This window comes from Colias eurytheme, chromosome 3 (genome assembly GCF_061535395.1).
Source record: "Colias eurytheme isolate Ceu_HAF_F1 chromosome 3, ilColEury1 Martin Lab GWU primary, whole genome shotgun sequence".
NCBI lineage: Eukaryota > Metazoa > Arthropoda > Insecta > Lepidoptera > Pieridae > Colias > Colias eurytheme.
Window position 1 is genome coordinate 703,246 of NC_142982.1, and position 14,043 is coordinate 717,288.

At 34.2% G+C, this 14,043-nt stretch overlaps 1 protein-coding gene across 4 annotated transcripts in view; it reads left to right on the forward strand.

Moving 5' to 3' along the window:
- The window catches only part of LOC149909287 (uncharacterized), an 81,084-nt gene that overhangs the window by 60,385 nt on the left and 6,656 nt on the right, over positions 1-14,043 (forward strand). For all 4 annotated transcript variants that reach the window (XM_090119029.1, XM_090119023.1, XM_090119008.1 and 1 more), the window contains exons 3-4: positions 11,632-11,762; positions 13,705-13,882. In XM_090119029.1, coding sequence (XP_089975155.1) covers positions 11,632-11,762; positions 13,705-13,882 — 309 coding nt within the window. The remainder of the gene's footprint in view (positions 1-11,631; positions 11,763-13,704; positions 13,883-14,043) is intronic.

Consider the following 14,043-nt stretch of genomic DNA (forward strand, 5'->3'; position numbering starts at 1 on the left):
TTAGCAGTTTCTAGCGAAAATGTAATGTTTATTTATAAAGCGGTTGCAGCGCGAGCGTATCGTCATTTTTATTTTTTGCCTTGTCTCATCTCGTGGTATGGGATGGGTGGTTTGTGAGATGTGGATTGTAATACGTTGGTTGTTACGTCATGTCATGTTTTCGTCATTTACGTGTTTCCAGAAATAGTTTTTGCTATTTCATTTGTTGAAAATTTTACTTTCTCCTCAGTAATTATTTTACTGAACAGAATTTTTACGATTACATTTAAAGATTTAAAATTTTCTAAAATGTTGAAACAACTATGAACGAAGAATGGTAATGTAATTATAATGTGGTTAAACAACTATATAAATGCCAGTGTATTTACAATAAATGAATGAATACGTACTTACCATGTCCACAAAATAGCATGCTTGAATTTATGCATACATATTTTCCTACCAAACTAGTGGAATTTGACCTTATTCATGCCGTTAGCGTTTCCTCTTCAAAGTCTGTTTTCGGTTTCGAAGTTTTTAAGTGTAAACTATTGGATGTAAACTGGTATATTTAATGACCTATTGTAATAGTTTTTCACCTACGCTCATTGCCTTATATTTTACTGTAGGTCAACAGTTAGCTGACTTCGCTCTGCTTCCATTTATATTTGGGGTAAAATGATTGATTGTCTAAAATATCCTATTGATGACAAAATAACAAACGTTTGATAAATTGATGTATGAGTCCTGAGAGAGTCCAATCTTTAATGGATTAAAAAAAACCAGAGATAACTGTATAATCGCACGATTCACGTAATGAGCTAGAGAAGACCACCATCTATGTCGTAATACATTATGTATAATCCAGCTATATATAGACTCATCTCATTAATCGATACACACAGCTTATTAATATACAGCAATACAGCTTGTTAATAAGCTTCAACTACAGAAACACCTTTCACCACTCGAATCGTCATATTTCGGATCGCTGACGACACCCGCGACCGGTCCGGTTTGGCGTCCTTGCGTTACACCGTTAGTATGTCCATATGATGGGCCTTCTTTACAATGTGCAGCGTTGGCCCAACAAATGAATGTCCATGTTTGCCGCCTTTACGGCCATTATAAATAGACATCAACAATGATGGCCGATCACAGACCTTAAGCCCCTCTTCGTGATTGCCTCTACTTGCCCAACGCTGCCCATTGTGAACAGGGTCCTTTTAGTTGGTGGTATTTACCTTGGTTATTAACTGTATGTCTAGTTAATGGTATTGGTTGTGAGACATTGTTGTATTAAAATTTTGAGACGATTGTTCAGAGGTTGATGATACTGACTTGAGCAGGGATGAGTGTGTTTGGGCGTGAGTTCCGTTGTTTTTTGTTATTGTTATATTTGCGAGATAATATGTTAAGATTTATTCATTGTCTAGTTTTTATTGGAAGAACTGTGCTTTTAGAGCGTTGTGTGGGACTTATAACTTATATTTAGAACAGATACAAAGACGAACTTCTCAATTCACAGCTAAACTTGATTAAATAACTCTTATTTTATCGATCTCATATTTACTATTGTGTTCTGTAAAGGAATGTAGGTACGATATGTCCTAAAATCTCCTCTTCTCTTTCTCTGCCTTTAAATTCTTTAAACTGTATTGTTTTAATTTTAATCAGTAATAATCGTGTGTTTGACTCCGCTAGCTATCCGGATATTGTATGAGACGTAGATACTTCATAATAAACGTCGATTATGTTATAAACGTCGATTACTTTGTGAAATCGGGTCTACATAGTGTGAAGCCATGCATTTATTTCCTACTTCCGATGACGTCACGCGAGCCTGCTTAGGCTTGGATCGGTATTGAAAAGATTAAGTTTACCTCCGAGACTTGGGAATTTGATTTATTTAATGGAAAATCTTTATAGAATTCGTCATTTAAATAAAGCTCAAAAATAGGTTATAGTGGCCTAAGAAAGAGGATCTAAATAATTTGAATGATAATATATTTTTATGCAATGACATTTTTGAAATATGTATGTGTGTAATACCATTTACCACTATACCTATGGTCTAGTGTAATTGCCACAGTAATGAGGGCTGGTAATAAGGAAGCCCGTGCTCGCATTACCCATAACTATAAAACTATTTGTGCGTATCTACATCCGCGTATGTATGTATTCCTGGTACCATTGCGCCAAATTTGTTATAGTTACCAGATCAGGAGCACGAGGTGCTAGCTTCCTTATTCCTTCCCTTTCCTGTTGATGAAGCTCGAAGATTATTAATTTCATATGTCTATTAGTATTAAGTAACGTTGATTCAGCATATTCGCAATCTATCCATCAGCACTACTACATATATGGTAGCTTTAATGATATAGCGGAAGAAACTGCTGTACAGAATTCGGGAATCGTAAAATATGTTTGCTAAGATCTTGACAGTACTTCCAATATTGAATTCCGATGTCTCACGAGAGCAAACAGAGCAAGATTACCAAGAAATTATACATAACCTAGCACGTATGTATATCCATCTAATATCGATTACTCGTGTCAACTTCCGTATCTAATTACGCAGTGAGTTGCTGGACTGGTTCTGGGAGCGGGTATTGGTGGCGGTCTCACATCCGCGTCCTGGTCTTCCGGAATTCTCAGATGAGGCTCAATGTGATGTGATTGTGCTATGGTGATTTTGGTGGTGGATGATTTAGGTGTAACATGTGGTGTGATATGTTCTGCTGTTGTAATTCGGGTTGTCTAGTGACAATGCTACAGAAATTCAAATACAACATGGAATAGAGTTGTTATATTTATGGCAAAAGTGGCATGAATGTATGGAAGGGAGGGGATGTGAGTTTAAATACACGTAAAAAAAAAACAACCGACAGACACTAGCCATTTAATAGTGTCTGGTTTATTTTGATTGCTTTATAATAGCAACACGAATAACAATATTAAACACCGTCGTGCTTTAAAGGAACACGATTGTAACACGTAATTTAAGTGCGAAAACTTTGGATGGGCTCGGTCGTCCACTTTACATGCGCGTCGTGTGAAGAGCGACCTTCGCGAAATTACGCGCCGAGATCACGAGCTGATGGTTAATCGACGCACGTTTTTTGTTGGATGTTTTGACCATTTTTTGCAAGGCCTTATTTAAGGCTCTAGAGTTATTTCAGAAGTATTTGAAGAATGTATGCTTATTTTTAATTAGAGTTATTTGTAACAAAATTGACAAATGCTGATCTTGAGTATTTCAAAATTATTAAAAAGTTCCCCGGTTTTGATATATTGGTAGGATAATATGGGGTGCAAAAACATACAGGAGATAAACATTATATCATAACAGGCTACTCTTTTCGATCTTATGTCAAAATAGACTAGATAGACATCGCGAATTTAATGCTCCTCGATTTACTATTTATAAAAGAAACATTTAAACTGAAGCCACACTCGTTTCCAGGACGCTTTGATGATATCAAGACATACTTTCGCAATATTGGCCACTCAATTTTAATACAATAGCTTTTCATATCAACTATTGATTGCAAATATTCCTCCACTGTGGGTAGACACAGAGGCGGCTCCTCGTCAGCAGTGAATCACCAAGCCCACGTTCAAGGGAATCCGTGAAGGTCAAATGATGAGCTTGGGTGCGTTTCGTCTCCATTGCTAATGTTTGTAGGAGTCGTTCAGGGATATTTTGTAATGTTTAATGACTAAGTGTTGTTGTTAATTTTTACTTGGATTTGGGTGTATTTTTTGTCAAAATCCTTGTATAAAAAATTACTTAGTATTTTTAAAAGATGGGTTTTTGTTAAATTGTTGAAAAACTTTGTCTATAATAGTTAAATAAACCTTAATTAGGACTCTGATGAAGTAAATTTGAGTACTTTTCGATCCGTATTGATTGAAGTGAAATTTAGGATAGGAGGATAGGAGTTTGTAAAAAAATAACGACGATTAAATGAGGTTGTTAAAGATAAATTAAATTGTAATCAATTGATTTCAGTGTAGTAATTTTGTTGATAATCAATTCGCAATAGCGGACGTACAGCAGAAATGTTGGTAATTTGATTAGAGCATTATTCTGGTGAGCAATAGACGATGTATTGCGTAATGCCGTGAAAGTGTGCAGCGTATATCGCAATGTCTTCCGCTTGTGGACGTATGAGTGCATTTTGAGATGAGATTGGATGCTGCGAAACGATATTTTGAAGATCGGTTGGTGGAGAGTGAATATTGATATGATTTTTGCGCGCATTTGCCACATTGAAGCATAGAATCTTATTCGATGATTAGCTAGAAATGGGCACTTAAATTTTCTTAATTTGTAAACAAATTGAATATTACGAGTTGTTTGTTTGTCTTTTTCCTGTGTCTTTTTCACTATAAGTAAAATGTGAAATAGTTTGGAAAATCCAAAAGTGCACGCCTCATAATTTTTTTTAAATAATTATTTATTAATTATTATTTTTGTTTATTTAATAACAATTAAACCACATCGAATCAGACCCTGAAAAATGAAAGGGTTCTATTCCTGAGCATACTCAAGCGTAAGAGAAAAAAAAAGACTCGATTAGTAAAGTATTTCGGTCGCTATCGTGTTAACAAGAAAAAGGATCCGCACATACAGACACACGGACGTCCAAGACAGAACTTTTTTAAACTGTTTTTTAACTAGTTTAAATAACAAAAATGACATCAAAAATATCATGAATGTTAAAAATAGTGTTTTTTCTTAATATGTGTGTGTATGTATTATCTTACAAGTGCAATGTATGATACATAAAGACATTTTAAGTTTGAAAAATCAGATGTTTTGCGCGAAGTGACAGTAGTACCCACCTCAACGCTTCGCTTATGAGGCGTGCAATTGTTCAATTAGGTGAAATCGAATGCAGAGTTAACCAAATTTAAAGTTAATTTATTACATTCTACGGGGTCAACGTATAGTACAGAAAAAAGCACTTCGATTGGTAAACTACAGATTTAACGCAGGAGAAAAAATATCCTATGAAGATAAATTGGAGATGTTTAAGGTCACGAAACTTTCAACGCGCCGACAGTACCAGGATCTTATATTTCTTCATCATATTATACACTTTCATATTGACTGTCCAACTCTGCTCTCACTTCTTAATTTTAACATAAAACCTAATCCCAGACACCCTTCTCTCTTCTGCATAAATGTTTTAAAAAATAATACTTCTTTCTATAATCCCATGGTCCGTATGTGTCGCTTGTATAATGATTTGACTTCGCGTAAGCCAAACACAGAACTTGACGTATTTGATCCAAAACTGGGTAAATTTAAAAATCAGGTCAAAACCGTGCTCAAGTCTAATCTACAAGTTCTATGATAATTTAAAATTTAACTTCCATAGATACTTTACTGTTTATTAGACATAATTTATTGTTATAACTACTGTGATGAAATGTAATGAATTTTATTTTATGTGATTGAATGTAATGTAGGTATTTATTGATTTAACTGTATTTTATGTGATTTATTGTATTGTAGCTATATTGATGTGATATTTATTTGTACTATGATTTAGATTCAATGTATTTAATGACATGTATTTTTTAAAAAGAAATATTTTACTTGATCTATGAATTGTTTGAATGAATTGTTGATAATTTAATCTTTGACTTCCATAGTTCTTAGATACTTTACTGATTGTTAGACATAATTTATTGTTATACTGTGATGGAATGTTATGAATTTTATTTTATGTGATTGAATGTAACATAGGTATTTATTGATTTAACTGTATTTTATGTAATTTAATGTATTGTAGCTATAGTGATGTGATATTTATCTGTACTATGATTTAGATTCAATTTATTTTATGATATGTATTTAAAAAAAAATATTATACTTGATCTATGAATTGTGCTAAATAATGTAATTTTTAATAATTTTTTTTTAACTGTGCTGTGTACATACAATTTGGGTGGCATTTTACCGCAACATGTGATTAAATTTGTGTATAATTAGTCAAAATTGTCAGCTGTGATGTGTACCTATTTAAATAAAAATAAATAAATAAATAAATATTAGTGTTTTAGAATACAGTCAAAACTGTCGTAAATACAAGGATCAAAAATAAACCAATTCAAAAGTAGCATGTAATCCACAAACGTAAAATACTAGGAAATCAAGAGCATCCATACAATAACGCGTAGGGCCATCTGCCGCCACCCGACACCTGATACCACTTGCGACCTTGCTCCGTTTAGCTGAACAACACACCTTGTACGTCACGCAACTATTTCTGCTTCCAGCCGAGGGACGAACCGGTACTTGTGGAGTACGAACCGGTTGGGAGATTGTAGTGGTAATGGTGGATGGATATGTCTAGTTCTGTATCACGAGTGTTAGATTTTATGTCTGTAGGTAATCATCCTATTACAGGAATGATTGGGTCATTGCAAAGTCTTTAGGTATCATCCTGAAAACTTTACGCGGTCTTTTATGTATATCCTTTAAGGTTAATGCTGATTACCTGACAAACATAAAACATGTGATCGTTAAATTTTTCCGTTACTTCTGTTTTAAATCATGAATCAACATCATACCATCTGATTTCGAGCACACATCCAATAAATAACACATTATATCTAGCGCGCCGAATGGCCTTAAACGATAAACTATTTTGTGATTTATCGTACGGATGATTTATGAGTTTTATAGTGGGCTGGAGACGAGTCTTCCTGCCAGCGTTCGCTGCGAATTGTCTGTGTAGGTCTCTGGGACGTTCAGATTGGGAATAAATGACAGGAGGTAGTTTTGCCTGGTTTTTATTGGTTCATTCTGTTTAATATGTAAAATATAGATATAACTTTTGGGTTATTGTCGTTTATCTAGTTTATGAAAATGTGACCAGGAATTTAAAGTGCGGCGCTATGTGCGGAATATTCTGCTTTTATTTTTCTTACGTATAAAAATATGCTTGCTTGGAATGATATTAGAAGCTTAATAAATTCCTCACGTAGTCGTCCCTAAATTTATTATAAGACAAGTATTCGGAAGAAATATTTGGCCATTATTTCTCGGTAAGATTAAAGTTTGGCTACATTAATCCAGCCTCCACGTGCGTCGTAAAATGAAGAATGGTGTCGCTTCGTCGTCAAGTGTGACGCAACGCGCGTCCAGTCGAGATGGTTGCGATGTGGATATATCCTCTCGGCTTATGTAATGTTATGTAAGGAACAATGGATTTATTGTCGAGTTTGATTGATGGGCGCTATTGGCAAGCGTTGTGGCGATATGTGGCTGGCAGTATCTTGAATGGTACTTTGTTTCGTAGGAGATGCAACGGTTGAGCTTAATTGGTAAGGAGGTTTTGGGATTTAAAGGCATATTGGTTCAAAGGAGGTTAGGATTTTACAAAATGTCTTAAGTAGCATTTGTTTTAAGTACTTAACTACCATGGCTAAGAGTTATTATTTTTTTAATTATTACAGGTAAGCAGTGATTATTGTTTTATTGATGGATAGAGTCTGGATTATCCTGTAATGTCACGTAAACAAGATGATGGAATAAGGATTTTTGATATCTGTATTATCTTGCATTTATCAACTACATAATAATAACACTGTTTTTAACGTCTGTACGATTAAGTGAAACATACGAATTAAGTACAAGCAATGCTGCGATTATAGCCGTTAAGTGGTGATTATGAACACGTGGTGGATTCGCGTGTTCACGGTCGCGGGTTCGATCACGTTTCACCAATGTATTGATTATATATTGAGTTTTTGTTAAAGGGCGGGCGTGTTGGTTTTAATAAGTATTACAAAAACATATGCTTCCAAACGAGCAGGTGCGTTTTAAGAAGTAAATCTGCAGTAGGTATAAGACATTTCTAAGATCTTAAACCTCATAAAGTCTTTGATATACGATGAAAAGAGATTTGTAACTTGTAAGCAGGATCAGTCACGACTTGGGCTATAAATAACTGAACGAGCAACGAAGGCTCTTATCAGCTACTTACAAATAAGGAAACAGGGTGAAAATACCCTTTTCTCCATACATCAATTTGTAACTAACACGAGTAATATTTCAATCCTAATCTTTACGAAGCTTCCATATCTAGCCAAACTGAAATATAACATTTTTTTTATTTAAATATCTTATACATTTGATTGCTGATTCATTGTTTACACACCACAGACCCCTTTACATATCATAATTAAAACGAACCTACATACATACTTAAATAATGTGCATAAGTGTGGTTGATGAATGGTCCCGTAGGATCGGCGCGTGGCACCTGACTGCGTGGGGTGATCAGCCAGGCGGAACCTGGAGGGGACAGGTTGAAAGATATAACACTAATATTATATACTAGACTAGACTTATCATAATTAATAAACAAATCTTTCGAATTTATAGTAGGTACTACGATAGATATTAAAGTTTTTGTAAATGTGAATATCGATAGTGGATTTATTTTGTCTAATTATGCGAAAATAGCTGAAGTAATTTTACTGAAAATCAGTCAACTCTTGATGTTTCATTTCATTAGACACCTCAAACTCAAACATTTATTTATTCAATAAGATTTCTTCTAGAAGCACCTTAACATAGTTCCACCATTTACCACTTCGAAAGAACAAAATCCGTTACCATTTTCTTTCGTAGATATTTAAAACATTTCCTTTCTTTATAAATACTTATTGGGCTTGATCAATGCTTACTTTACCTACATGAAATTAAAATATTTTCTCTTATCATTTGTAAAATTCTTATACTAGTCTTTGTTCACATACGTATATTATTTTTACTACCTATAATTGGTGTACCTTTTAATTGGCGTAGCTTAGTATTTATTCATCTCAAAAATTGTATCACTAGCTGTAAGGTACCTTATCATAAATAAATAAATAAATAATTTTAAAAGGATTTCCTTTCTGTATTTAGCAAAAGGGCATTGTATTGTGTTACCCAGCCGACTGAAGTTTACCCCGTCTCACCTTTACGCAGTATGGGTGAGGGTGCGCACTCATGCGCAACTATCGCCTAAATATAATCTATGCACATTTGATGCAGGTCCTTTATAGCATTTGTATACGAGTAAATTGATTCCTTATATATTGTGATTATGTTTCGGTTTTTAGCTATATGGACGCTCAGGGCTTCGTCGCGCAATTAAGTGATAACATGAAACCTTATATCGATGAAAGTATTTGAAAAATCGGTAAGCTACAGAAACATTACAGTATTTCTACTTCATACCAAAAGTTAAGATTACCTCGCATTGTATTATTTGCCTCTATCTTATAAAAAATAATGAAATAACAAATAAGTAAATAATAATGTTAAATGCAATAACTAATGAATTGATTAGTCAATAAACTTCCTCGTATTCAGCAATGCCTTTGGATCTGCACGATTGATGTTTTATTTATATTTAGATATTATTATATGTGGATATAAATCGATTTCAGGCGACCGGAAGTTGCGGATTTGATACGGTTTTGCAATTACGGCTTCCGGAATCACTACAAGTTCAGTAACAAATATGAAATATAATTAATAAGTAAATATGACACGTGTAAATTCGAACTAAAATGTTGATTTTTATTTATAAGAGATTTTTAAGAACAAAAGTTATTGAAATTACTCGTAATTTATATTTGTAGCACACAAAAAAGATACAACCATTAGGGTTGATCATGGTCCTTATGATTTTCAGTTTTCAGTCGCAGTAGCTACCAGTTTTCTTTTTTAGCATCATTTTGGTCAATTGTTGTGTAGTTGTGTATTACATTAATTACCTCTTACAATTTCTTGCATTTTCATTTCACTTCAAATTGAAATAACTTTATCATATAAATAAAAGATCTCCATTGATATTAACAGCATCCCTCTCTTCTCGGTAGGTAAATATGTCTCCCGTCCACTTGACCCCGAAGTGCACAATCACTACATAGTATAAAACAAAGTCGCTTTCTCTGTCCCTATTTCCCTATGTCCCTCTGTATGCTTAAATCTTTAATACTACGCAACGGATTTTGATGCGGTTTTTTTTAATAGATAGAGTGATTCAAGAGTAAGGTTTTAGTATATAATTTATTAGGTTTTAGACCAAGCGGGCGAAGCCGCGGGCGGTAAGCTAGTGAACTATAAAAATAAACGTCGCGTATTAAATCTTGTGTTTACTGCAAAGTGTAATGTGAAGCTCTGAAGTTACTGAGATTAGGTGAGAGTCCCGCGTTCGCTTCGCGTCGCGTCGCTTTCTGTAGTTTTTTGTCAGAGACTTTTTTGCTGTGAATCTTCTTAATGTTGTGATTATAATTAAAAGTTTACCTACGTCAAACATTCCTGCAGATGGCTATTAATGTGCTTGATTATATCGTCACATTGCGAAAAAAATCTTCTAAATCCTTCTAATTTTTATCTTTTATTTAAAATAGAAGTAAAACGTAACGTAAAAAATAGAAGTAAAGAAGTAAATTTCAACAGCAGCCCATGTTTGTTTCGAACTAAAACTGCGAAAAATGCGAATGTGAGGGTTTTGTAAACCACAACAACCTAATGCGGGTTGGGTCACAACATTTAAATGTAAATAAAACTAAAAACCAATGGATACAATATTTAAATATAAATAATAAACTATAAATAGTTGGGAGGAAAAAGCGTTTTCTATTATCTTCAGACGCTCTATAAATGTACTAGTAAAGTATTTATGCTATTGTTTAAGGATAATGTAAGAAATTACCCGTGTCTCGTCTCACAGTTGAAAATCTCCATTGTACTAATGAATAATGATGCCTATTTTTTTAGCTATGTTAGTAACTGTTTAAAATATTCTATTTGCCCTTTAACTTAACAATGTCTTATTAAAGGAATAAAAATTTAATATAATTATGTTACTGTTGTATTATTTTATGCGAGGAAATAGTTGGTCCAAAATAGGGACCATGATTATAAATTCTAATAAGAACTCAATACCTATGAATATAGTGTAACTATAATCAGTCTTATTTGTTAGTAGTAGACTAACATCAATATGTTTTACTAGTATTCCTAGGAGTTTGCAATAACATATGTTATGAGTATTGTCATTTACGAGCCATAAATTGGCCATAAATTTACATAAACGCGCGTCGGTTACATTACGAGGAATGCCCCGAGCGAATTGCGAACGGGTTAATGATCTCCAGTTTACGGGGCAATAAAGTGCCCCCGAAATAGAGCAATGTTCGCAAGAATATTTTATATAGCTACGGCACGGAATTGTTTTGTTAGGCATTCTGGATTATGTTTAGAAGATTAGTAGGTACATTGTTTTTGGTACATGTGGGTAAAATGTTATGATTCCGGTATAACAATGATTGAAGTTATTTGTAGTGTTTGAACATCGCAACGGGATGCTATTTGAAACAAATATGTTAGGAAATTAAAATTAGAAATAAAATATCTTTTGAGAAATCAATATGCATTCTCCCCAATGAATATTTATAATCGTCTTCTAAATTGTTGGTCGGACAAAAGAGTAACCATCTTATCCTGCTGATTCTCTTCTTTAGAAGCGTCATTTCAACTGCCTATTACTTGTAGTGTTTACCAATTTCGAATTCCAACATCGACCATTCTATGTACCGCTTTCTAACAGTTTCAATTCCGTGTTCCAGGGAGGAGGTCCGTGACCACGCGGTGCGGTGGAACGCGCAGTTCTCGTTCGTGTGCAAGATGTGCGCGAACGCGAACACGGGCGTGCTCGAGCCGGCGCTGCTGCGTGTGTCCGTGCGCAAGGAGTGCAAAGGTATGGTGTAGTATATACTATATCAGGTACTTAGGTTCTAGGTAGGGAGTAGTGAAGAGATCGACTTTATTCAGCACTAACATATTGGCACGTATCAAAACCTACAAAAAATACGAAAGGATGAAACCATAATGAAATGCCATGCCATGTTGATGCAGTTGCGTTGTCTGGTAAGTTTGTGGGATAAAAAAGTCTGGTCACCTAGTTGCCGCTAAAAGAAATAGCGGTGATACAGATGCCAATTTATAATAGTTCAATAACTAAATACAATCTTCACTTTTACAACATTAAGAAAATTTGAAAAGTATAATGACGCTATGTTCGATTTCTGCTTCATGATCGAATTTTATCTCTTCTTAAAAATGATTCAAATACGTATTTGTAAGTTGCATTTTGCTTGTAAAAAGTTTAGAATAATTATTTTTAACGACGGATCACGTCCGCACGTCTCGTAGCTTAAATTACCAAAAATTTTAGCACAGTATTATGTGACTAACTTTCAGTTTTTAGTATTATTTTTTGCTTGCGTTATAAAAATGAAAGTGATACACACTTACCTTATATGCGCACATCTACATGATCGCAAGTAGTCTAATAGAAACAATTTCCATTATAATAAATAATAATTTTCATTGCATCTTGATAGGCAGTTAAACATAAAATACATGTGTTTATATTAGATCAAATGGACATTTCATAAATTTTTGCATGAAATAAATAACGATATATTTTCAGCGCCATTGACAAATGTCTAAACATTAAAAAGCGATATACCACAATATGTTTCGCATAAAATTTGAATGAAACAGTATAATAATTGTTTGATCTCGCGCGAATTCTGCTTAACTGTCTGTTAATAACGACTAAAACATGTGTGTCTGGTGACACTCCATTCAGTTTAGTTTATTAGTTACGCCCTGTGGCTTTGCCTACTTGATGGTTGATGTAGCGAAGATGAGGGTGTTAATGATAAGTTTTAATTTATAGGTTATGATTAATATAGTTTCTTGTAATGGTTTATTACTTTATTATAAGTGTAGTTTTTAACGTGACTGTTCCCTAGAATTAGACGTTGTTTGTTATTTAGTTTGTTTGACATAAATATGGGAAATGCTGTGTTAGCGATGAGCCAAGATTATTTGACGGCTAAAATATGTACCTATATCAAGTTTATAATTCCAAACATTGCATATAACTTAAGCCTATTATTTATAGATTTTATTCTGAGCTAAATTCATCGTTCTCTCTTAATATAAAAATTGCCTGCAAATAATGTATTATTGATATCGATACGTGTGCAGAAAGGAAATGGGTGGGAAATATTATCAAAGGAATTCCGAGGTGCTATTTTTATGCAGAGTGTTCACGAGAGTTCGTCGTGCATTGAGAGGAAATTAAAAATACCCGCTTTTATGATATCGTGCGGTTTATTTATTGGAAATATCAAAGAGAACCAACGGGTGCGCTTTGTGCCTTTTGTTTGGCGTGTGTGTGAGCTTTTGTATTTTTAAAAGATCCCACTATGAATTGGTATTATTGATTCCGAACATTTTTAAACTATTTTAAACTTATGTAATTGGTTCGTAGGTACTGCTATTTATCACATGATCACATCACACAATATATCATCTTCAAAACTGAGATTTTTATAATTGGTTGAAACTCGAGTTCCACCGCACGTATCGCGATCAAACATACCTTTGGCAAATGTGCGTCGAATTACTCTTATAACAATAATATACTTTTCATTGCGATACGTGGTAAGAACACTGAAATAAGTAATCATATATATGTATATCAAAATCAATCATATATGATTATAGTTATATATAACTAAACTAATACTCGGTTGCCCCTTTTTCTATAACAAGTTTCTCGTATGTGTTAAGTGTCTCGTATATGGTATGATTCCCAAGCTAATTATATTTTTCGTTGTTTCCAGGCGGCCGTTCATACCAGAAGCTGGGCTTCTGCGACGTGAACCTCGCCGAGCTGGCCGGCAGCGGCGAGACGGTGCGCCGCTGCCTGCTCGAAGGGTACGACAAGCGGCGGCCGGACAACTCCGTGCTGAGGATACGTATCAAGATGAACATGATCTCCGGCGACCCGCTGTTCAAAGTGTGAGTGTTGAGAATAGAATGGAAATCGAAGCATTAGAATGTGTTGTTTTGTTGTAACACATAAAGTATAGTGTCGTATAGGTACAATTCCGGATGTAACCCCGATACATTTTTTTTCGAGGAATCCGAATTAATATACCTTTTGAAACAACTATTTTAAA